General features: G+C 43.8%; 1 protein-coding gene across 1 annotated transcript in view; it reads left to right on the forward strand.

The window, feature by feature from the left end:
- Window positions 1–24,581, forward strand: part of LOC122071770 (protein DGS1, mitochondrial) — a gene marked incomplete at its 3' end in the record, with an annotated part of 136,065 nt that overhangs the window by 22,629 nt on the left and 88,855 nt on the right. Inside the window, 4 exon segments of the mRNA XM_042636175.1 lie at window positions 3,112–3,249; window positions 3,377–3,541; window positions 17,688–17,882; window positions 18,892–18,992. Of these exon segments, the coding sequence (XP_042492109.1) occupies window positions 3,112–3,249; window positions 3,377–3,541; window positions 17,688–17,882; window positions 18,892–18,992 (599 nt within the window).

Here is a 24,581-nt window from a genome sequence, read left to right on the forward strand (position 1 = left end):
CATTAAATGATATAACTTTGATTGGAATCAGATGGTTGAGCTTCACAACTAACTTTAGGCCATCAATCAGTTCTTCAAATGCAACCTTCATCGGGTAGCTTTAAGCACTTCTAGATTAGCTTGGAGAGCTTTGAAAAATTCTTCATTCCGTTGATGAGAGCATGGTTTTTGAGGCGGCATCACAATATCATGAATAATGTGACCTTGCTGTCCGTCTGGATTCAGAATGTGTCTCTATGGTAGCAAGTCTTGTGGTAATAACCTGGAGGGTAATATCTTATGCTTTTCTTTCTGTTCTACTAGCAACCAACTCTACATGGACAACTCTAAGCGCTTTCAATATCTCTTCATTCTATTGAAGTAACCGAGTCCATTGTTCAGATGAGGGGGTGGTGTAAGCAACCATCGGGGTAAATGAGTTGATAGGAAATTCGCTCTGATACGAAATAATGCGGGTGGTTGTGGGCCCACTTAAATAAATAGCACAAATATCAGAACCAATGGCAGTTTTGTAATATACCAGAATTCTCAAGGAGCTGTTAGCAAATAAAGAAGCAATAGGATTTAAAGAGGGATTACTAGTTATTGGCTAGGGGCAAACTAGGAATAGCATTCAACTTGATGGCAGGGTGTAAATAAGAGGTTAAAGTAGGGGGCAACAATAAGGGAGTAAAACAAAAGGACTTTTAACACAGTGGACAAAGACCTAGAAGACTTTTGAATTCCCACTTTAGAAGAAGAGTGTAACGTATAAAGGGGAGGGGGTATTCTTGGAATGAAAGATAAACTAAATGGCATGTTGTAATAAAGTGGGGAAAGGGATGGTCATTAATATGGGATAAAAAGAGTTAAAGGGTTATTGGTAACCCACGAGTTAGGTTGTCTTCAACCTTGTGACTTCAACCATGGATGGAAGACAGAAACATGTAGAGAAGAAGAGCCCTTCAATTCTTCTGTGTTAGGCCTGAAATTTCAGGCGTAGGGTTTCAAGAGGAAGCTCTACCATACCCATACGATGGTTGCTCAGATTGGTAGGCTGGAAGGATGTGAGAAGAACCTGAGATGGATGTTGGTGGCGGATGCAGTTCAGCACAGTTGCAGGCTTCGATTAGCCCAACTGAAAGGGAGTTTCGAGTAAAGCTTCAGGGAGTAGGGTCGCCCCTGTGTTTGCTTTCTTCACCTGAATCAGAGGCTGAACAGAGGCTTGTTGTAAGAGTTCCAGCAACCCTATGTTGGTGGACTTTCGCAGAAAACGAAACAGAACAGTAAGGAAAGGATAACAGATTACCAGGGAGAGGAGAGAAGCTGAAGTTGCTGTCCAGAACAGAGATTGGGAACGAACCAGAAAGAAGAAGGAAGGGAGAGGTCGGCCGGAAGAGGGGGGGGATTCTTGCAAAGAAGGAAGAGGGAGAAGGGGGAGGGAAGAGATCTCACAGAGGAAGGAAGGGGGTGGGGGAGAGAGCAGCCACGCCGGCAATTTCACAACTCAATTCATTTTTTAATGTTTATCCCATAACTTGGGTTACATGCCTTATTTATAATAAACTAAAATTAAAGCTTCCTAATTGAAGTCTAAGACTAAAATAAAAATAAAATTTCCTTAAACCTGGACTAATAGAATTAGAAACAAAAAAGGACTTTGATCCCAAATTGGATCTGGTTCTTGGTCCGGGTTCTGGAGCGGGTTTGGGTCGATTCATCGTGGCGCTGCTACATCATCTGTAATTCCCCATTATCAATCTGGGCCTCAGTTTAGACCTGCTCCTGCCTACAGGCCTTCAAACATGAATAACCCAAATCCGGTTAAGAACACTCTTCTTTATAGTGCCGCCACTGTTGCAGCTTTGCAGGCAGGTAGGACTTTCGTGCAAGATATCAAGGGTGGACACGGTGGTCTTTTGGGTGGTGTTTTTTGTGGTGGTGGTGGTGGAAGGGACCCAAACCAGTGTAATCATCATGGTCACCCAAACCAGAATCAGATTGATCAGTATGGAGCTGCAGGGCAGGATCCTGATCTTGCTAAGCCAAAGCAGGTTGATCAGTATGGAGGTCTTGATCAATGTGGAGCTGCAGGGCATGATCCTAATCTTGGTAACCCAAATCAGGTTGGTCAGTATGGAGCTGCAGGGCAGGATCCTGATCTTGGTAACCAAATCAAGTTGATCAATATGGATGTGTTGATCAGATGGAGCTGTCGGGCATGATAGTCATTTATATAACACAAACCAGGTTGATCAGTATGAAGTTGCTGGGTATGATCATAATGATATTGGTGACCCAGACCAGGGTGGGTATGGAGATGTAGGACACGATTATTATGTTGGTGATCCAAATCAGTGTGAGTTGGCTATGACAAGGAGAACTTTGTTTCCCAACTTGCAAACCTTGAGAAGTCGTCTGTTTTCCACGGTGAAGGTGAAGGTGAAGGTGAAAGTGAAGGGTTAGAGTAAAATGGGATTGACTTTATGTGTTTTAGACAAAAGGGTAAAAATGTCAATTCAAATCCTCACTTAACAGAGACTGACGATAGGGGGTACGAGCATAATTTGGTATTATTCAGCCAATATAAAATTGCATATTGTAATTTGTTTGAACTTGAACTGTCTTTTTTACCATGGCATATTGGCTGAAATTTCATTAGAGATTTTTTTTTTGGGGGGGGGAGGGGTTGCTCCCATGACCCTTTGATGAAGACGAAATTCAAACCCTAGCAGTGGTTGGTTTTCCCTTATTTATAAAAAAAGGGTGTACTCAGTGCAGGAGGCTCTCGCCATTGCAAGGTCTGGGGAGGGTTATTATGTGACACAGCCTCACCTCCACTTCATGGAGAGGCTGTTTCCCAACTTTCGACCACTAGTCGCAATGGAGCAACTTTACTCGCTGAGGTCCGCAATGATATAAGTTATGAATTATAATTTTCTTTTGGAAAGGTTTCGTTTGTTTGCTGGAAAAAACATGCCCAGTGAAACTTTCAAGCAAAATAATATTTTTTTCTTAAATATCTTTTGCCTGAAAGTTTTCCTTTTATATTGTTTTTTAACTGGTACCAAATGGAGCCTAAGCAAAAAATAAAAACTTGGAACATGACTAATCGTTTGATTGTTCATTTAGGTTTACATGGAGGTTGACAAATATGGAGACAATCTGATTAAGGATCCAGAAAAATCACTGCCTTCTTTGTTGATAACCATTAACTGCTTATTCTCAAAACTGGAGGCATCTATGCGGGATTCACATGAAATGTTTCAGGTGTTTATTATGCCATCTAGCTTAGAGGGCTTCCAAATCATTTATTCAGTTTATTTTGAGAATCCTGTGTTTTATCCATATTTGTATGTGTTTTCTGATTTTAACGTCTCTATTACTATGGCTGCAGGGTGTCTCTGGTTCTATTGATTGGAACAACTCATTTCATATACTGTTTGACGAACTACCGGAGGCTAACCTAGGAGGTTCTCAATGGACAGATTGTCAAACATTAAATGCTGTCAACTTGATTTATGAGAATCTCCACAAACTTGATTGTTTCCTATCGCTCCTTGTAAGTGTTTCACTCATGTCCTCTACGCTATATTACTGTTGTTTATCCAGATTATCTGTTGCCAATGGAATAGTACCATTTGAGTAGATGCATGACAGCCTTAGAATTTCAACTCTTGCCTCTCTTTGCTCTTATAGGTTCTGGGTTAGGTTCAAATTTGAAGTAGTGCTGATGAGAGATATTATATATATGGGGTAGAGGAAACTGAGGAACATTTTTTGCTGGTTTGTTGTGACATTAGAGTCTCATAGGTCATTCAATGTCATATCCCAACTCGAGAACCAACTGAAGTAGCCAAGTGAGCTCACAAACCGCATGAGCCATTGCTCTGTACTCAGCCTTTGCACTTGATCTAGCAACAACCGGCTGTTTCTTGCTTCTCCATGTGACTAGGTTACCAACCACAAATGTGCAATAACCAGATGTAGATCTCCTATCAGAAATGAATCTAGCCCAATCAGCATCGGAATAGCCTTCAATCTTCAAGTGATTGTTCCTGGCATACAAATGTCCTTTTCCTGGAGAGGACTTCAACTATCTGATGATACAGTACACAACATCCAAGTGCCCACTCTTGGGTGCATGCATAAATTGGCTCACAACTCCCACTGCATAAGAAATGTTTGGGCAAGTCAGAGACAGATAAATCAACTTCCCCACTAGTCTCTGGTATTTCCCTGGTTTATCAAGGGAAGGGCCACAATCCTCTCCAAGCTTATGATTCTGCTTAATAGGAGAACTTGTCGGTTTACAACCTAGCATTCCTGTTTCATTCAAAAGATCTGAACAAATTTTCTCTGGCATACATTGATTCCCTTCTTAGACTTTGACACTTCAATACCCAAGAAATATTTCAAGTGTCCTAGATCCTTGAGCTCAAACTGTTTAGCCAAATAAGCTTTTAGCCTAGTTATCCCCTCATTGTCGTCTCTAGTTACCACAATATTATCAACATATACAATCAATGCTGTGATAGTGCCACTACCTCTCTGGGTAAATAATGTGTGGTCTGCTTGACTCTAGGAATATCCATTTTTTAGAATGGCCTGTCTGAACCTCTCAAATCAAGCCTTGGACGACTGCTTCAGACCATAAAGTGACTTCTTTAGGCGACACACCTTACCATCGGCTGCCGGAAACTTGAAGCCAGGAGAGGGCTACATATACACTTCCTCCTCTAAATCTCTATGAAAGAAGGCATTATTCACATCTTACTGATATAAGGGCCAATCTTTGTTTTATGCCACAGATAAAATAACTCTTATAGAGTTATGTTTGGCCACAAGAGAAGAAGTCTCTTGATAATCAATTCCATACACCTGACTGTACCCTTTGGCCACCAATCTTGTCTTGTACCTCTCAATAGCACAATTTGATCGATACTTGATCGTATAGACCCATCTGCATCCAATTGGGATTCTCCCTTTAGGAAGGTCAACCAGTTTCCAGGTACAGTTCTTCTTAAGAGCTATCATTTCCTCTGACATAGCTTGTTTTCACTTGGGTTTGACATAGCCTCAGTAACAGTTTTGGGAATGGAAGCAGAAAAAAGAGCAGCTGTAAAAGCAACACCAGTAGGAGAGAGAGCATCATAGAAAACAAACTGGGCTATAGGATTAGTACAAGCTCTCTTACCCTTACGAACCGCAATAAGAAGATCCAACTCCAAATAAAGAGAGGAGATGTTACTTGTCTGAGGAAAGGGAAGCTCAGGATGTGGACTTAAGGAGGACTCTTGGCAGGTCTTCTTTGTCCTTCTTGTGTACAAAAAAAATGTGCCTTCTCTGTACAAGGTTCATCCACAGTAGCAACATCATCCACCTCTTTATTTTTACCAATATCAAAGGAAAAAGGGAGTAAGAGGCAATGGGGTAAGAAATGGAATGACATCAGTAGCCTTTTCACTTTAATTTCCATTCTCCCCCTGAAGAGGATGCTGATGAAGTACAAAGTAAGGGACATACTCAAAAAAGGTGACATCTTTGGAAAGAAATCTCCTGCGAGATGAAAGGTCATAATACTTTTAGCCTTTGGTGGTGGAAGAATACCTAAGGAAGAAGCATTTTAGTGCCTTGGGATCAAGTTTGGTGCGGAGGATTTGTTAACATGCATATAACAAACACAACCAAACACCTTGAGTGGAAGAGTGAAAGCAGAAGCCTGAGGAGATAAGAGTGCAATTGGGTTTTGAGACCCAAAAATTTTAGTAGGCATGCAATTGATGAGGAAAGCTGCAGTAAGATCAGCTTCAGACGAAAAGGTTTTAGGAACAATCATACCAAATAAAAGACTTCTACCAACTTCTACCAAATAACGATTTTTCCTCTCAGCTACCCTATTTTGTTGGGGTATATCAACATAAGCAAGTTGTTGGATAATACCATTGTCCGTCAAAAAGTCTTGTAGACCACCATACATGTACTCCCCCCCTTTATCAGACCGGGGAATTTTGATCCTGGTTTCAGACTTGGTATGGACCATTTGATAGAAGTTTTTAAAGGTATCATAAACATCACTCTTATGCTTCATAAGAATGGTCCAAGTACAACTAGAAAAATCATCCACAAAAGAAACAAAATAACGATGGCCAAACAGGGAGGTAGTGGGACAAGGTCTCGAAACATCAATATGTACAATATGAAAATGAAAAACAGATCTATTACCATGATAGAGATAAGATGAACGACAATATTTAGCAAAAGTATATGGTTCACAATGAAATACATGAGTAGAAGAAAAAAATGTAAACAAATGAGGTAACTGTTTCCTCATAACAACAAAAGATGGATGTCCCAAACGCTGATGCCAAAGCATCACAGAGTCTATAGAGCTAGCATCACTACGACCACATGCATAAGACTGTGGTGTAGGCAAAAAAGGTAATTGCGGCTCAAGACGGTATCGGACGCCCTTCTCACATTCATTGCCAATAATCCTCTTTGTCCCCAAATCCTGAAAAAGGCAATTAGAAGAAAAAAATGTGATACAACAATTCAAGGTTTTAGTTAAAGTGCTAACAGATAATAGGTTCAAGGTGAGGTTAGGGACATGAGGAACATAATCGAGTGAAATGGAAGAGGTAATGAGAATACTACCCATAGTTGTCACGGCGCCAAAGCGAACCAAGGCGATGGAGGGTTGTCTAAGCGCTTAGGCGAGAAGGCGCCCCGCCTTAAGGCAAACAAGTGTTATTTTTGTTTTCCCTATTTTCTAACATTATTTAATAAGCTATATATACCTTGTATCACAAAAACTAAAGATTAAGCAACATTAAGTCATTAAAAATCAACATTTGGCCATATTAAATCATAAAAAATTAACATTAAGTCATATTAAGTTATAAAAAATCAACATTTAGAGAAATGCTCTTGTTCTATAATAAGTTTGACTGGTCAAATGATTTTATTTTTATGACTAGCTTTCCAATAAGTCTAAGATTACTTAAATCTGAGTTGTAACGATAAAGTTATGCTCTAGTTAAACTTATTTTCAAGTGCATGAATGCTGTTAAAATCGCATGAATGAAAATAATTTTATGGATATCAAAATAAAAGATTATTTTACCAAACTTTTGGTTTTTAGCAATGCTTTAACATGATAGAATTTATAAAATTTTCATAATTGAGAAAAACCCCAACATTTAAAAGTTGAAAATCGCCCCTATAACCAAAATCTAGTTTTTGTTTTTGGACTGGGGGGTTGACTTTTTATCCTTTTGGAATTTGATTTTTAAACTATTTTTATTGGATTCAAATAGGGGGTATTTGTTTATTTATGAGTAATATCTTAAGTAAATGTTTAAATGATATTTGGCATAAATAAGAGAGAAAAACCAAGGCGACATGCAGTACAACAAGGCGACTGTCGCCTAGGCCCCAGGCAAACCGCCTGGACGCCTAGGCGATGCCTTGACAACTATGATACTACCTTTACTAGAGATAGAGGAGAAAGTACCATCAACTATCCGGACCTTATCCTTACCTGAGCAAATGGAGTAGGAGTCATAACAATGGGACGTTCCAGTCATGTGGTCAGTGACACCAGAGTCGATGACCCACGATGGAGCTGTGGAAGGTGCAAAGGTGGTGACATGCACAGCAAAACCTGAGGCATCTTGTTAGGTAGACGGGCAAACAGAGACATGAACTGGCGAAGCATTGCAATATCATCCCTAGAGAAGGAGCTGATATCTGTCTGTGTGGGTCCTCTAGTATTAGTCTCTGTCATAGTAGCATGGGTTGTAGCCCCCTCCTCTGCCGCCATCATGTGTGCCGGTAGATCCACCTCGTGTACTAGGACTGCCATAAAGGACCCAGCACCTCTCTCGAGTGTGGTCAGGTTTCCCACAGTGATCACACTGTTGTCTATCCCTGTCATCTCCACGGGATGGCCCTTGACCTCGGCCACCTCCACGCCATTCTCTGAGTAGTGGAGGAAAGCGCTTAAGTGAAGGTGTAGAATCCATGACACCTCTCCTGGTTTTCTCACTCAGGAGTCAGGAGGTAGTTACACACCTCATCAAGTGTAGGTAGGGGTGACGGCCCAAAATCTGTATCCGGATCTGCTCATATTCTGAATTCAGCCCACCTAGAAGAATCAGAACACGCTCTTTTTCAAGAGATCTATGGACCTCGACTTCATCATCAGGATTGGTCAAATGAAGATCTCGGTAATGATCATACTTCTCCTAGATCATACTTCTCCTAGAGTCCTATAACAGTATTATAGTAGTCAGAAGTGGACTTAGTCCCTTGCTTCATAGAGAGAGCCTGCTTATGAGGTTGGTAGACCTTCACAGAGTCACCTACCAGGTCATAGGTCCTAGAGACACTATTCCAAATATCCTTGGCAGTTTCCTTATAAATCTCTTACCTATCTCAAGTTTCATGGAGATGCGTAGCCAAGTCATAACAGTGGAGTTTGCTGTCTCCCATTTCTGGTACCCTGGGTCTGTGATAGCGGGAGCCTTGATAGCCTCAGTAATATACCCTAGTTTCCCTCTTCGCAGGGACAGCTTCACAGAGTGACAAATCGAAGTAGTTGGTACTATCCAACTTCACAAGAGAAATCTGGGTGTTAGGATTGTCAAAGACAATCAAACTGGGGATGGTACTATTCGACCTACCCGATGTAGCTTCCAGAGGTTCCGTGAGATCAAACATAATGTAAGGATACTCCGCAAACAACACCAATGGAGATCCAAACCAAAGGGGATACACAAGTCCCAAATATTGTCTTCTCAGAACTCGAGAAAAAAACTTCCAGCAAGCAAAAAAGGCATGAAATCTTCATAAAACATCAACCAAACTCACTTCCAACTGTAGAGCTTCATCCAAAACTCACATACAAGCATCATAGGGTAGAGCTCATCTAACAAATGGAACCAACAACTTCACTACCAGCTATATAGGCCAGACACAAACCAAAACAAGGGAAAAAAGGGGTACCTGGAACCAAGTGGTAGATGGAGTTATGCTCCTTCATCCCAAAAATCAACAACTGAGGTTTGGAGGGATCATATAAGACCCTTGCGCGACCCTATCCAACAAGGTTTTTGGAGGAGAGAGAAATAGGGAAGAGAAAAACTGGCTGGCGGTAAACCTGGGAAGCAGTCTTCTCAGTTTGGACTTTAAATGGTCTTTGTAGTCCTTCAAGCTCCCTCCAACTATCTCCAAGTGAATTCTAGAACTCCATTAGGTCTTGTTGTATACTTTTCTTACATAGTATAGCCTCTAATTGACCCCTTTGCTTCTAGGGTTCCAAATGAGACTTAAAGAATGAAATCGGGATGCTTGATCGACTCTCAAACCCTTGTACAAGCTCTGCTACCAAGTTAGAAATACAGAAGACTGGGGTTAGAGATGAGGGAAGAAGAGAGAAGAGAGGAAGGAAGAACGAGAGAAGATGAGAGAACAAGAGGGAGTGAGAGCAAAACATGAATGAGCTCTTGCTCATCTCACTAATATTAGATTCAAATAATGTTTTAGGAAATTACATTTTCCTCCCTAAGGGAGGTAAAAGAGAAATAAGGAAACTAAAAAAAAATTACATATAAGGACAACTTAACATAAGATAGTTCCATTGGCAAGAGAAACATCAAACTTACTACTAAGTAATAAGAAGTAATTGATTAAACTCCCCCGACCTGAGAATCCCATGTCTGACTAACCCATACTCACGCCGCCCCCGGTGGCACACGTTCCTGCTCTGACCATGACTCCGTTGACTCTAGCCCCTCCCTCCTTCCACCTCCTCTTGCACCCGCTCCTCTTAGCAGACCTTGGAACATCGTAGTAGCCAGCTCCACCCCTGCTGCAACCCAATCCCTCCCCTCCGCCAGCCACTCCTTCACCTTCAATCCACCTTCTCTCAATTCCACTCCTGTTGGGCTCTGCCCGCCTGGACTACTTGACTCCGAAATCCTTCGATGGAGCAACTGTATTGTTGGCTCCTCCATTGGCAGTGGCCCCCCCCCTCCGGTTCCACTTAGTCAAAGCTTCTCTCCTTAAGCAGTTGAACCCTTTGGGTACTCTCTTCACTTTTGTGCTGGAAAATGGTACCTTCATTTTTGATTTCTCCTCTCTGGACAAGTTTTTCGCCTTGGATGGTGGCCCATGGTTCGTTGGGAAGAAACCAATCTTTCTGCAACAATGGTATCAACACACTTCCTTCAGCTGCTCTGTCCTCTCCTCGATCCTCCTTTGGGTTACCTTCCCCAACCTCCCTCTTCACTTCTGGTGCCCCATCGGGTTGAGTTTGATTGGATCCATCATCGGCAAGCCCCTTTACTCAGAAAAGCAAACAAAGATAATGGACATGTTGTCCTTCGCCAGAATTTGTTTCGAAGCCAAGCAAACCAGGCTCTCCCCTCATCCGTGACTGTAATCGATGGTGAAGACCACTCCATCCGGGAGGTGAGATACGATTGGAGGCCTCCTTCGTGTATCCATTGCAATTGCTTCGGTCACTCGACAACTTCCTGTGGAAAGAACCCTTCTTTTGACGGTCTTCATGCTCTGCCAAAGACGAATGCCTCTTTGCCGCTGGAACTGAACGACACTGAGTTCTCGATTCAAAGAAAAAGAAAAAAAAATTAATAATAAGAATAATAGCATCATCGCCTTTGAAAATCAGAGCCTCCTTGAGCTCAGTCGTCCCTCGTCAGAGCAATTAACCGTTGTATCCGCCTTCGAGAAAGGCTCTGCTTGGACTGTCGGTTCTTCAAAATCCCTGGTAACAACTGATTCTCGGATCTTGAGAAGCTTGACGTTGATGGATCTGATCTCTCTTCTGCCTTCCTATGGGTTGCCGTCTTGCTCCACCTCTATTATGACCCTTTTGCCTGTTTCTTTTGCTTCTTCCCTGCCACCCTTGCTCCCCCTTCCCGATGGTTTCCTCTTATATGCTTGAAACCCTTCCTCGTTCTTTGATCCCCGTACCTTCTTAACTCCTTCTGAAACTCCTTTAACCCCTTCGAACCCTCCTGAACTGGGTTCAACCTTCTACCCTTTAAACAAATTTCTTTCCATTCAGCTTCTCAACACTTTTTCAAAATTCCCGATGGACCATCCTGTTTACCTGGGGAACTTTTATAATTAACCCGGCCACCTATTTGCTCCATCTCATCAACCCGACCACCCACCTACCCACTGCTCCATCTCGCCTGACCCACTTACCGCACCCACCAACCACTCCACCTTTGAACTTGAAACCTTCTTCTTCCTCGCCCATCACCTGCACCCTGGTTCACGATGGCTCCCCCGTCCAAAGTGACTGCTTGCATTGACCCCTCTCGGTTGTCTGCTACCTTTCCTTTGGCATCCTAACCTGCTTTCTTGGGCCTCTGCCCCCGCTGGCCTCTGAAGGCCCCTCTGTCTTTGCCACTCCTCAGAAGCCCGCCGTTGCTGCTTCTTCGTTGTAGGCTTGTGAACTCCATCTGTGACCACGGCTTCTCAGGGGGTCTCGCCTTTCCTTGGAGCCTTAGTCTTGATGGAGTCCTCCAGCCCAGTAGTCGATTTTGCCTTGGAAGGCCCCAACCTGGTCAACACCGCCATCACTGCTGATTCTTCCTCCGGAACTCAGAACACTCTCAATTGCCCTGTCTCCAATGGCTCTAGGCTCCTTGCCTTTGTCCCAGTGCTTTTGGATTTTCGGGCCTCAGATAATTATACCACAGTGCGTCTCAAACACAACTTGACTACCTTGTCAGCGAACCTGGCTCCCTTGCCTACTTCAGTTGCTGCCACAAATCCTATTGGAACAGCTCTTCACGATGTTGATTCGACCATTCTTTGTGATGTTGTGGACTTCCCCCACCCTACCCCTACTACCCCTTCCTTATCCCATTCCTTTGTCTCAGTTAAAACCATCCCCCCTTGGCCAGCCTCCATTACTAAAGCCATAAAAAAAAAAAAAAAGGAAGAAGAAAACCATTTCCTCCTATACCAAATCCATCTCCAGACCCAAAGTCAATCCAAATCTTGTCACCTCTCCTTTCATTGGGTACACTCGGTGAACCTCTCTCAGGAATTCCTCTCGGTGAACCTCTCTCAGGAATTCCTCTCTGGCAACTATTCATCACTGCTCTTTGGAGCAATTGTTGTCCTCTTCTTCTCGTTCCTAATGATCCCCTAGACCATTTGGAATGTTCGATGACTCAACTCCTCGTCTAAGCAAGCTGACATTAGAACTTGCATTCGTTCCTCCCTATCCAATCTCTGCTGCCTTCTTGAAACAAGGGTTCTTAAAGAGAATGCCCAACGTATAATCTCCTCCATTGCCTTATCCCAGTCTCGCATCTCTAATTACCTCTATAGTCCTAAAGGCAGAATTTGGGTCCTTTAGAATCCCAATTCTCTTCTCATCACAACCATCTCCTCCTCTGCCTAAGCCATCTACCTCTCCATCTCTCATCCCTCCGGAGCCCACATTTGGTATCTCTCTATCATCTATGCCCATAATCTTGCCCCTCGCAGGTTGTCCCTTTGGACATAACTCTGCTCCCTTAGTCACCTCACAGATCCTAGCCCTTGGGGTGTTGCGGGTGATTTCAATGTCATCCGTTTCAGTTGTGAGAAGTATAGAGGTAATCACATTGATCACCAAACAGTAGATTCCTTTAATGAGTGTATTGATGATCTCAGCCTTAATGATCTCAGATGGTCGGGAGTCAAACTCACCTGGCATAACAAAAGATTTGGTAACCTCCATGTGGCTTGTAAGCTGGATAGAGCTCTAGTCAATGAAGCTTGGCTTTAGTCCTTCCCCTCTTCTCATGTATGTTTTGAGCTCCCGGGGATCTTTGACCACAACCCTATCTCCATCCATGTCCTTCCATTCTGCTCCTTTGGCCATAAACCCTTTAAGTTCTTTGACATGTGGATCTCTCACCCTAATTTCATTCCCTTAGTGAGAGATGCTTGGAACACTCCGATTAACCCTTCCCTCTCCCCACTCCTTGCCCTTGTCAAAAAACTCAAGAATGTCAAAGTCTCCCTTAAGCTTTGGAATTCTTCTACTTTTGGAAATATCTCTTCTCGTGTCTCCTTCTGTCGGGATCGGCTCACCTCTATCCAAGCCAGGATCCAGACCGATCTCCTTAACCCTTCTCTTGCTGCTTAGGAAAAATCCACGACTTCGGAACTCTCCCTGCTTTTGAACCAAGAGGAAAGCTTTCTCTGCCAGAAAGCCCGTATCAAATGCCTTGAGCTTGGAGACTCGAACACAGCCTTCTTTCACAGATCTCTCAAGGCTCGCAACATGCGAACTCCATCCCCAAGCTCATCTCCTCTTCTGGCATTGAGATCCTCAATCCTGAGGACATCAAAGCCGAGGTTGTTTCCCACTTCCAGAGTATCCTTCATTCTCCTCAATCGGTTTTTTGCCCCAACATGGGATTCTTCTCCTCTTGCTAGAACATTGTGCGTCTAGATCTTATCCATGCTGTCCGTAGCTTCTTTCTCAATCCTAACCAGATCCGTGGGGTTGATCACACCTTCCTTTGTCTCATTCCCAAAAAGGAAGGGGCGATCGTCATGAATGACTTTAGACCAATCTCTCTTTGTAATTTGATCTACAAATTTGTTGCCAAAATCTTCTCCAACAGAATCAAAAAAATCATTGACATCCTGGTCAGCCCTAACCAATCGGCTTTCATAGCGGGTAGGAGTATCGCTGACAACATTATGCTTTGTTATGAGATTGTTTGAGGATTTGACCACAAATCTCACTCCTCTGTTGCCCTTCTTAAGATTGACATCCACAAGGCTTTTGATACTTTGAGCTAGGACTTCATATCCAAAGTCCTCTTTACTATGTCTTTTCCCCTTTCCTTTATTCATTGGATCCACTACTATATTTCCTCTGCCATGTTCTCCGTCCTTGTCAATGGCAGCCCGGTCAGCTATTTCCCTCTTGGGCGAGGAATTAGACAAGGATGCCCTCTCTCTCCCTTTTTCTTCTCCCTCTCCCTGGTGGTCCTTTCTAGGTCCATCTAGTCTGCCACGGACCTCCACGTAATCACTCCCATTCCGAAATGCAAATCTCCTCTTCTCACCCATCTTGCTTTTGCAGATGACATCAATGGATTCTCTTAGATCCTTTTGAGACTCTCTTTGGCCTCCGTATTAACCTGCTCAAATCTTACCTCTTCCTCCCTGGAGTCACCTCTGCCTCCCAGGACCATCTCCTTAGCTTAACTAGGTTCTCCTTGGAGTCCCTTCCTATTAAGTATCTGGGTCTCCCTCTCATCTCCTTTAGGCTCTCCTCCCATCATTGCTCCCCTTTGCATGACAACCTGAGAAAAAAGCTCTAGCTCTGGAAAGGCAAGCTGCTCTCTTATGCAGGCCGCCTAACCATCATCCGATCGGTGCTTCAATCCCTATATATCTATTGGTCTGGTGTCTACTCCCTCCCTGCTGCCATCATCAAAACCATTGAAAGCATATTCTGCTCCTTCCTTTGGAAGGGGATGGATACCTCCAGGTTTCTCCATCCTCTCAACTGGAGCAAGGTCTGCCTCCCCAAGACCGAAGGTGGTCTAGGCATTAGAAGGATAAAAGATGTCAATTGTGCAGGGATTCTTAAGCTCATTTGGAGAATTGCTTCCAGGCAAAAGAGCATTTGGGTCGACTAGATTCACTCTTATCACCTCAAGCATCACTCCCTCTGGACTACATTTGTCCCTCTGGATAGTTCATGGATCTGGAGGAAAATTCTCTCTTCAGCCCTTAGCCCTCAATGCCATCTTCTTCTCCATTGGCAATGGTCAAACAATTTCCTTGTGGATGGATCCTTGGCACCCAGCCGGTATCCTTGCCTCCTTAGTGTCCCTTAGAACCATCTACTCCTTTGGTATTTCCAAATTTGCCACTATTTCCAGTATTATGTCCCCTCTGGGTGGCTGGCCCCCTCCTTACTCAGCTCCACCCCTTCTTGACCTCTGGTCCTCCCTCCCTCCTCTCCCTCTTGGTCACCGTGGTAGAGATGATAAATGCACTTGGACTTATTCATCCAATGGGAATTTCTCTTCTGCCTTGGCTTGGTTCTTTATTAGATCCTCTGGTCCTGTGGTCCCTTCACATAACCTTGTTTGGTTTAAAGGTCACATTCCCTGCCACTTCCTTACTCTTTGGAGATGTTTCTCCAACTGCCTCCCTACACAAGCCTTTCTCATCCACCACCATATCTCTGTTCCCCTTTCCTGCTGCTTATGTCCTCATGGCTCTGAAGACATCCCCCATCTTTTCTTCTCTTGCCCCATTTCCAACTCCATTTGGAAATTGGTCCTCTCCAAATGTTGGCCATCCTCGAGGCCTATCTTCCTTTTGATAGAGAGTGGATTGGGATTGACATGACCTTCTCAGGACCCTATATCTATGACACTATTGGGAGGTTAGCTTTCTCTGCTACGATAAATCATATCTGGATGGAGAGGAACGTCCGCAGATGGTCTTCCAACTCCCGTTCCCTGGACAAGATTTGGAAAGCCATCTCCTTTGATGTTACCTCCAAAATCCAGTCCCTTCCCCATAGGCCAGTGCCCAATTCCGCCAAGAACAGTCATGTCATTACCTCTTGGAATCTTCATATTGACACCATTACCCATCCTTAGCCCTCGCTATTGTTGTCCCCCCTTTTTTTGGGTTTTGCTAGGATCCTTTTCTTTGGCATGATCTGGTTTTGGATCTAGTTGGTTGTATTTTGGTTTTTTGTTGTTTGCTAGCCTTGTCTAGCTCCTCTCACCCCTTTTTTGCCCGTGTATATTCTTCCCCTCTTGGTAATGAATTTATTTATTCATCCAAAAAAAAAAAAAAACATAAGACAGTTCCTAACGTACCCCTAATACAAATATTCTAATAGGGGGATAGAGCAGGTGCTAAGAAAGGTAGCCAAGATCAGGGCTTCTCGAGTCCGATGAAGCTTCGACTTTTAGCACTGGGTTCTCATGATGAGTACCTATGGAAGAGGGGATTTCCATTCTTCCTTTTGGAGGAGGCGGCAAGATATTAGAGCAGTTCTTTGAGTTGTTGCCGAAAACCTTACAGATCGAGTAGTGGGGAGGGATCTAATCATATGAAATTTCTTGATGAAAGGAGTGCCCTTCATCATCCATAACCATTGAGGCAGGGGGATAAGTTCAGCCGAGACTTCAATGCAGATACGGGCATAAGATAGCCTTTGCGTTCTTCTGGTTCTAATATCTGTGTACAGCGGAGTTCCAACCACTGACCCAATAATTCTTAGGCCCTTTCACTGCAAAAGTGGAGAGGGAGGTTGGGGAGGGCCCTCCAAGGGGGGATGGAGCAGTAGTCAATTTTGTGGAGTTCCATGTACCGATCCCATTGGCGAAGGAAGATCGGTTTGTTTCTGATTTGCCACGGATCGCTTTGAAGAGCTTTCAGCATGTCCCGCTCATAAGAGAAGTTAAACCGGAAGACACCATTTTCCAGAAGATGAGTATCCAGGGAACTTTGGACTTTCCATTGCTTGGATAGGGAGCTTTTCATTATTGGGAAGGGTGGATGGCCACCAAGGAAGTGTCCCACTAGGCAAAATCTCCACTTAGAAATTTCATCAAGAAAACCCGCTGGGCAGTGGCCAAGTTTCTTACCACTGAGGATGGTGGGAGGGACAAAGTGCAGGGAAAGGTCAGATTTAGAGTGGGGGTCTTAGGTTTAAGACAAGAGGCTCAGGATTTGGTTGCAGGAGGGAGAGGAGGTTCTGGCAGGGAATGGGAGGAGGGATGGTTTGAGGGATGAGGGATAGTCGGAGCATGGAGACCAGGGGAACGGTTGGAGGATGCTGAGGGAGAGGAGGAGGAGGAGGAGGAGGAAGGGGGAGGGATGGCGGAGGTCATGAGGTCATTCAAGCAGCCAAATGTCACAAGTTCTTCACATTGCTTAGCCCCTTGCAACTTCTTTGGTGGAAAGGAAAATGTTGGTAAGAAACTTTCTTTAATTGATTATTTGAAGTTACAATAATTTGGAGGAATGAACTGTATAGGTTCCTTCTGAACTTGAGAGTTTGTTATGTAGGTCTTACTTCCGGATTTAGGTTTATCAGTTCCTCAGTCCAATGGTACTAGAATGTTGTTGCAGTGCTAGTTAAAGAGTGTAAGAGTAGCAGGTGTCTCAAAAGAATGATGCTTAATATCTTGCTCCTCCTCCTTGTTCCTCTTGACATTCTCACCTACTTATTTGACGTGATAATTAATTGCGCTCAATTTATCCTAGTGTTGGTTGATATTGTTCAATAATTGTGACTTCATATTTGATTTAATTAGTTGGTTAGACTAAAGCTAACATCTTCAATATCCCCAAAAAACTAGTATATGATGACAGTGAACAATGCAGTGCTTGCTAGACTTCTATTTTTCCCCTCTCTGGGGGAGATTTTGTTTTCAATCTGCTACACTTTCTTGTGAGTGTTATTCCATTCAGCTTTCACCAATGTCTCTTCGTAGAACTCAAATATTATTTATCTTTTGGAATTACTGGTTTTTCTGTAATTACTGTTCACTTTCCCGAGATCTCAATATTTGTTATAGCAGAGAGTTATGCTTCTAGAATTATACTCCTGTGAAATTGTATCCTAGTTCTGTTAATTTTAACAAGTTGACATGATGCTGCTTTTCTTCTCTATTAAGTTTCCAAGGTACCAAAAACCAAGGAGAATGACTAGATACTGGTTTCGTTATACATGTGGAGCAGTTGGCCTCACGGTTTGTTCAGTGTGGCTCCTACGTCATAGTAGTTTGATGGGAAGCTCTGATATTGACAACTGGATTTGTGAAGCAAGGGATTCGACAATTGGTTTTTGGAATGATCATGTAGAGCAGCCGGTAGTATTTTGTTATTTATTTTCTCATATACGTGTTTGAGTTAACTTTATATTTCTTGCTTTTGACATTACACCATTATGTGAAAGAGGTGGCTTTTTTCTTTTCTTCTTCCTTCTTTTTCTTTCTTTCTCTCTTTTCTTTTCTTTTCTTTTCTTTCTTTCTTCTTCTTTTTTTTTTTTTTGGAATTTTTAGTATCAAGCATTGGATATGTACTTTGCTCGACCTGCATGGTTTGTTAGTTTAGATTTTGGATGCCTATTTTAACCACTCATTTTTTTTTTTTTTTTTGGGAGAGGGGAGGTGGGGTGAGGTGTAGCCTTGTAGGGCTTTGTGAGTAGTCTTCTATTTACTGTTGGATTTGTATATTTATTTCCCTTAGCACACCACAGAAAAACTCATAGTTTCTTCAATTCATTCAATTTGAATCGACAGGAATGGGGTAGACTTACATTTAAAGAATCTTTCAAAATATGAAGATAACTTAAACAAGGATTCCTAATGAAATTTAAAACCGGAAACTTCTCTCCTGTGATCCTATCATTATCTAGCTTCCCTATTCGAAATAAAATTCAAATCACAGAAATAACCCCAAATAAATATAAAAGCCCTATCAACCCTTGTTGGACCAGAATCCAGGTTTGGGACGAGTTTGTTTCAGTCTGGTTTCCAATTGGGTCACATGCACATGCAACTGCATCAATAAAGCTCTAGCCTGATGTGAAGTTTGGGTTTGTATCAACCTGGTCAACTTTCCTGGCATTCCTATATTATGCATATACATTCATTCTTTCAACCAAAAAAAAAAAAGTATACATTCATTCTTTTCATGGTAAAATCTGTCATTGTCAACGTGAAAATGATCATTTTATGTATTACTTTCCCCATTTGTGCTGCATCTCCTTTTAATTGATTGACTGGCTTCTTTTTAACCCTTATTTTATTTTATTGGACATGAAAAGCAATTAAATTATAGGTTCTCTTTACTGATTCCCTTAGTGTCATTCAACAGCTTCTGTCTATAAGAGATGAACTTTTTGAGACATTCCGGAGGAGACACAGAGGTGTAATGGAGATCGAAGAAGTGCAACTGACTGCAAATTCTCTTCACAGGTTATGTTCTATATCCGTTGTAGAGCTTATGTATTTTATATTGGATCTTAAAAGCTAATAATATTTTATTAACAAGTACTGGTCTGGTGTATTACACATAATGCGATGTAATAATTGTTGAATATCCAAATTTGTATGAAACATATAAAACATTCTCCATTTGTGTGGACTGTTACAACCACTTATCTTAAAAGCTTGAGTTATTAAGGGCCAAAAACCATAGTTGTCATGGCACTAAGACAAACCAAGGCATTGGAGATCTGCCTAAGGCGCTTAGACGACAAAGCACCTGCCTTGAGGTGACCAAATGTTATTTTTTATTTTTATTATTTTTTTACATTATTTAGTATGCTACATATCCTTGTGTCATAAAAAATCAACGTTAAGCCACATCAAGTCATAAAAAATCAAACAGGATCCAGTAATGATAGAATGAATTAGGTTGGAGAACCATGCCCGCCTAAACCATGCCTTCTCCCCCTCCGGCGGCTCCTGCCGTAGGCCCCCACCCCTGCTCTGAACCTGCTATCGCCCTCTCCAGTCCTATCCTCGAACCTGTTGATCCAATCTCCTCTATCCTCTCCCTGACACCTCCTCCTTCCTCTCTTTCCTCTCTTACCAGACCCTGGAACACCGTTGTCAGCTCCTCTCCTGTTCACCCTCCCACTACAACCATTTCCTCCCCTTCACCCTTGCCTCTATCCACTGGCCACTCCCTCTCCTTCTTCCCTCCGTCCTCCCTTAACTCCTCCCCTGTAGGACTATGTCCTTTAGGGCTTCTTGACTCAGAAATCCTCCGACGGAGCAACTGTATCAGTGGTTCCTTCATTGGCAGTTGCCCCCCCTTCCCCTTGGTCAAAGCTTCTCTTTCCAAGCAATGGAAACCTTCAGGTACCCTCTCTGCCTTTTTTCTGGAGAATGGTACCTTTATTTTTGATTTCTCATCCCGCTTGGACAAATCCTTTGCCTTGGACGGTGGCCCCTAGTTCGTCGGGAAGAAGCCTATCTTCCTACGACAATGGGATCAACATATCTCCTTCAATTGTTCTGCCCTTTCCTCCATTCCCCTGTGGATTTCTCTCCCCAACCTCCCTTTGCACTTTTGGTGCCCCATTGGTTTGAGCCTGATCGGATCCATCAACGGAAAACCTCTCTACTCCGACAAGAGAACCAAAATAATGGATAGATTGTTTTTCGCCAGAACCTGCATCGTGGTCCAAGCAAGCCAGCCGCTCCCCTCCTCTGTTACTGTAATCGACGGTGAAGGTTACTCCTGTTCAAGAGGAGCGCTACGACTGGAGGCCTCCCTCCTGTTCCACTTGTAATTGCTTCGGTCACGCAACTGCTGCTTGTGGAAAGAACTCTTCCTCAATGGGTACCGACGCAACGCCTATGGCCAACTCCTCTCTTCTGATGATATCTGATGGCTCTGAGTTCTTGGTCCAAAGAAAAAGAAAAAAAAATAATAATAATACAAATAGCACCAAGAGCTCCTTCGCCATCGGCCCTGTCAACTCTGGAGTCCCTGAGCTCAGGCCACAGTAAAAAATCACGATCGCTGCTATCACCTCTGAGGGAAACTCTGCTCGGACTGCTGGTTCCTCTGGGTTGCTTGCGACCATTGGTAAAAACCGATTCTTGGATCTCGAGAATCTTGATGGCGATGGATCCAATCTCTCCTTTTTGCCTCCTCCTGGCTTGCAGACTTCCTCTGCCTCTCCTACCTTTTCGTTTGCAACCATTGTCTCCTCCTTGCCACCTCTTCTCCCTCTCCTCGAAGGTTTCCACATTCGTGTTTCTCAGATGTCCTCGACCTCTGTCCCTACTGCCTCAAGCCCCCTGCTACCTTGCCTTTTAACTCCGTGGAACCCTTTGAATCGGGTTCTACATTTTACCCTCTTAAACCATTTCTTCCGATCCAGCTCCTTAACACTTTCTCTAAGTTTCCCAAAGACCATCCCCTTTACCCCAAGAATCTATACAACCAGTCTGGCCATCTCTTTGGCCCAGGCCCAACTCACCCACCTAACCATCTCCCCACCTTAAATCCACCTTATCCAACCCATTTACCGTACCCAACACTTCTCAAACTCCATCTAAAACCCTGCCCTCTAACCCGAACCCGTCTTCTTCGCTCGCCTCCTGCGCGTTGGTTCACGACTTCTCTACTGTCTGCAACTCTGATTGTGCTATCCTCGAAGGCCAATCGTCTACAATCTCTTCTTCGGACGTCCGTGTGCCGGCTTCTTCTTCATCGCTAACCTCATGCTGCTCTCCTGGCCCCCTGCCTTCGCCGACCTTGGAAGGTCTATGCCTTGACGCCGCTCCTCCAACAATTGATACTTTGTTCTATTCGCTGGCTATTGGGCTCTTAACCCCTTCGACCATAATCCCTTTGGAACATCAATCCTCTGGGACATTGGCCTTGCTGGAGCCTGATGCCCATTTTGCCGTTCTGGCCTTGGAAGGCCCTTACTGATCGAGCTCCATCAGCAACTTCAACATCACTCCCCCCGCACGCATCTCCACTTACAATTTGGATGGCCGTGGACGTCCTGTCCTAGGCCTGGATCCTTTGACTTGCCAATCTCTTGGCCCTGCTCTCGATGTGCACTCCTATCAGATTTTGGCTGCCTCAACGGCCTCCCCACATCCGCTTGATGCCCTGACGACTTCTGTTGGTATCTCGGAGGTTACATTTGGCACTAGTTTGGTCTCGACCAATGATTGTTCTTCTCCCATTAACACATCCTTAACCCGCACCCCTATTCTAGCTGAAATCAATTCCCCTTCTCATCTTCCCCTACCGAAACCATCTAAGAAGAAAAAAACCATTCCTTCCAAATCCTCCACCAAACCCAAAACCAACCCTATCCCTGTCTCCTCTCCGGTTATTGGATACACCCGAAGGGCATCCCTCTGAAACTCCTCTTCGACCTCTCTTCACCCCGCTCTTCGGAGCAATTGTTGCCCTCCTCTCCTTGTTCCCAATGATCCCCTGGACCATTTGGAACGTTCGAGGACTAAACTCCTCGTCCAAGCAAGCTGAAATTAGAAACCGTATCCATTCCTCCCACTCTAATCTTTGCTGCCTCCTAGAACCAGAGTTCTTGAAGAGAATGCCCAGCGTATCATCTCCTCTATCGTCCCATCCTGGTCTCACGTCACTAATTATCTTCATAGCCCCAATGGCCAAATTTGGGTTCTCTAGGACCCTATTCCCTTCTCATTAATGCCATTTCCTCCTCCGCTCAAGCCATTCACCTATCCATCTCCCACCCCTCTGGGGCCCACATCTGCTACCTCTCTATCATCTATGCCCATAATCTTGCCCCCTGTAGATCTAGTCTCTGGTTCGTTCTCCACTTCTTTTGTCCTCTCACTGACTCCAGGCTTGGGTATTACGGGTGACTTTAATGTCATCCGATTTAGTCATGAGAAGCACGGAGGAAATCCCATGGATCATCACGCAGTTGACTCCTTCAATGACTATATTGATGATCTGGCCTTAATGATCTCAGATGGTCTGGAGCCAAATTCTCTTGGCACAATAGAAGATCTGGCAACTCCTGTGTGGCTTGCAAGCTGGACAGAGCTCTAGTTAATGAAACTTGGCTTGACTCCTTTCCCTCTTCCCATGCTTGCACTGAGAATGGGCAACAAGGTGTGATACCGAGAGCCAAGGTGAGCTTCTTCCCTCTTCTTCTTCTTCTTTTCCTTCCTTTCTCTCCTCTCTTATCTCCTTCCCACGTTTTGGACAAGATGGGAAGTGAGAAATGAACTCACTTCCCCGTTTATAGTAAGTCATGGACCTAAGGTCCATTTGGCTGGGCACTTGTTTGGTCCAAGTGGGTTATTCCGCCATTCGGGACACGTGGGCCCATCTCCTTAGACTCATAGGGTGTACAAGTCATAGAGAAGGGTGTGGGAGAGTATGCGGAGTCATACGGGATTGGCCATGATGTGAGCGGTGGGGCCCACGAGCATCAGAACTCAACCAGTAGACTCTTAGGCCACCGAATTCAGCCCAGGCTATTTCCATTGGACTGTTTCCGGTGGTCAAGGCAATGCTGTGTCTTGACTGCCTTCTGTCCCCCTTGGCCATTCCCTAGGGGTTTCCCTAGGTCATATGCATGGTCTTTTTGTAATTTTGGTACATGCCAGGACTCGGATAGGGAGGTGTGGGATCACTTACCGCTCAGGGTTGGAAGGTCTAAATCCCCTCCAGTTGGACTGGCATGAGATGCACAAACAAGTGGGATCATCCTTTCCCCTTTTACAATGAGTTGCCGCGAGCCAAGACTCATTGGTACTCTTCACCTACGGTCCGAGATCTATCACAAAAGTCTATTTTAGATAGGGTTAGGGCATAGGTGTAACATTCCCCCCACCTAACAATAATTTTGTCCTTAAAATTAAACGTACCTGTTAAGTTAAACAATCCGGAGTACTATTTCTTCATTTCATCGTCTCGCTCCCAAGAGGCTTCTTGCTCCAGGTGGTTCATCCATTTCACTTTGACAAAGGATACAGTATGACTGCAAAGGATGTTCTTTCCGATCGACAATCTTCTCTGGGAAATCTATGTAGATAAAGTCCTGATCCAACTCACGAGGTACATATGTCAAGACATGTGTTGGGTCAAGTATGTACTTCCTCAGCATGGATACATGGAAGACATTATGGGTGCCCACAAATTTCGGAGGTAGAGCTATCCGGTATGCCAATAGTCCTATCCTCTCCAGTATATCATAAGGTCCCATATATCTAGGGCTCAGTTTTCCCTTCTTGCCAAATCGCATTACCCCTTTGACTGGGGAGATCCGCAAGAATACCTTGTCTCCCACATCAAACTCCAGAAAATTGCTTCTAAAATCCATATAACTTTTCTACCTAGACTGAGCTGCATTGATCCTCTCTCTGATCACACCCACTTTCTAGCTAGTGGCCTGTATCAAGTCTAGACCTAAGATGTGTTGCTCACCAACTGGATTTTCTTACCATACTATGCTTTTTATAGAAACATACTGATGGTGGGCTGGTACCTGTTGTTGTAGGAGAACTCAATAAGAGAGATATGCTCATCCCAACTGTAACTCATGTCCAGGGCACATGCTCGAAGTAGGTCCTCCAAGGTCTAGATAGTCGTCTTCGATTGTCCATTGGTCTGTGGGTGAAATGCCATGCTGAAATTCAGTCGTGTACCCATAACCTTCTACACACATGACCAGAACTTAAAAGTAATCTTGGGATCTTAATCAGAGATGATGCTAACTGGCACACCATGTAGTCGGATGATGTTGTCAATATATAACTTGGCCAACTTATCCATGGAGAAGGTAACTTTAATTGGGATGAAATGAGCTACTTTGGTTAAGCGGTCAACAACTACCCAAATGGCATCCATACCCTTACTAGTGCGGGGTAGTCTTGTGACAAAGTCCATGGTAATATTCTCCCATTTCCACTTCGGAATTGGCAGTGATTGAAGTAGACCATGGGGTCTCTGTCTCTCTGCCTTAACTTGCTAGCAAGTCAGGCACCTAGACACATGTATAGCCACATCATTCTTCATTCCTTTCCACCAGT

The sequence above is a fragment of the Macadamia integrifolia genome, unplaced genomic scaffold (genome assembly GCF_013358625.1).
Source record: "Macadamia integrifolia cultivar HAES 741 unplaced genomic scaffold, SCU_Mint_v3 scaffold_81A, whole genome shotgun sequence".
NCBI lineage: Eukaryota > Viridiplantae > Streptophyta > Magnoliopsida > Proteales > Proteaceae > Macadamia > Macadamia integrifolia.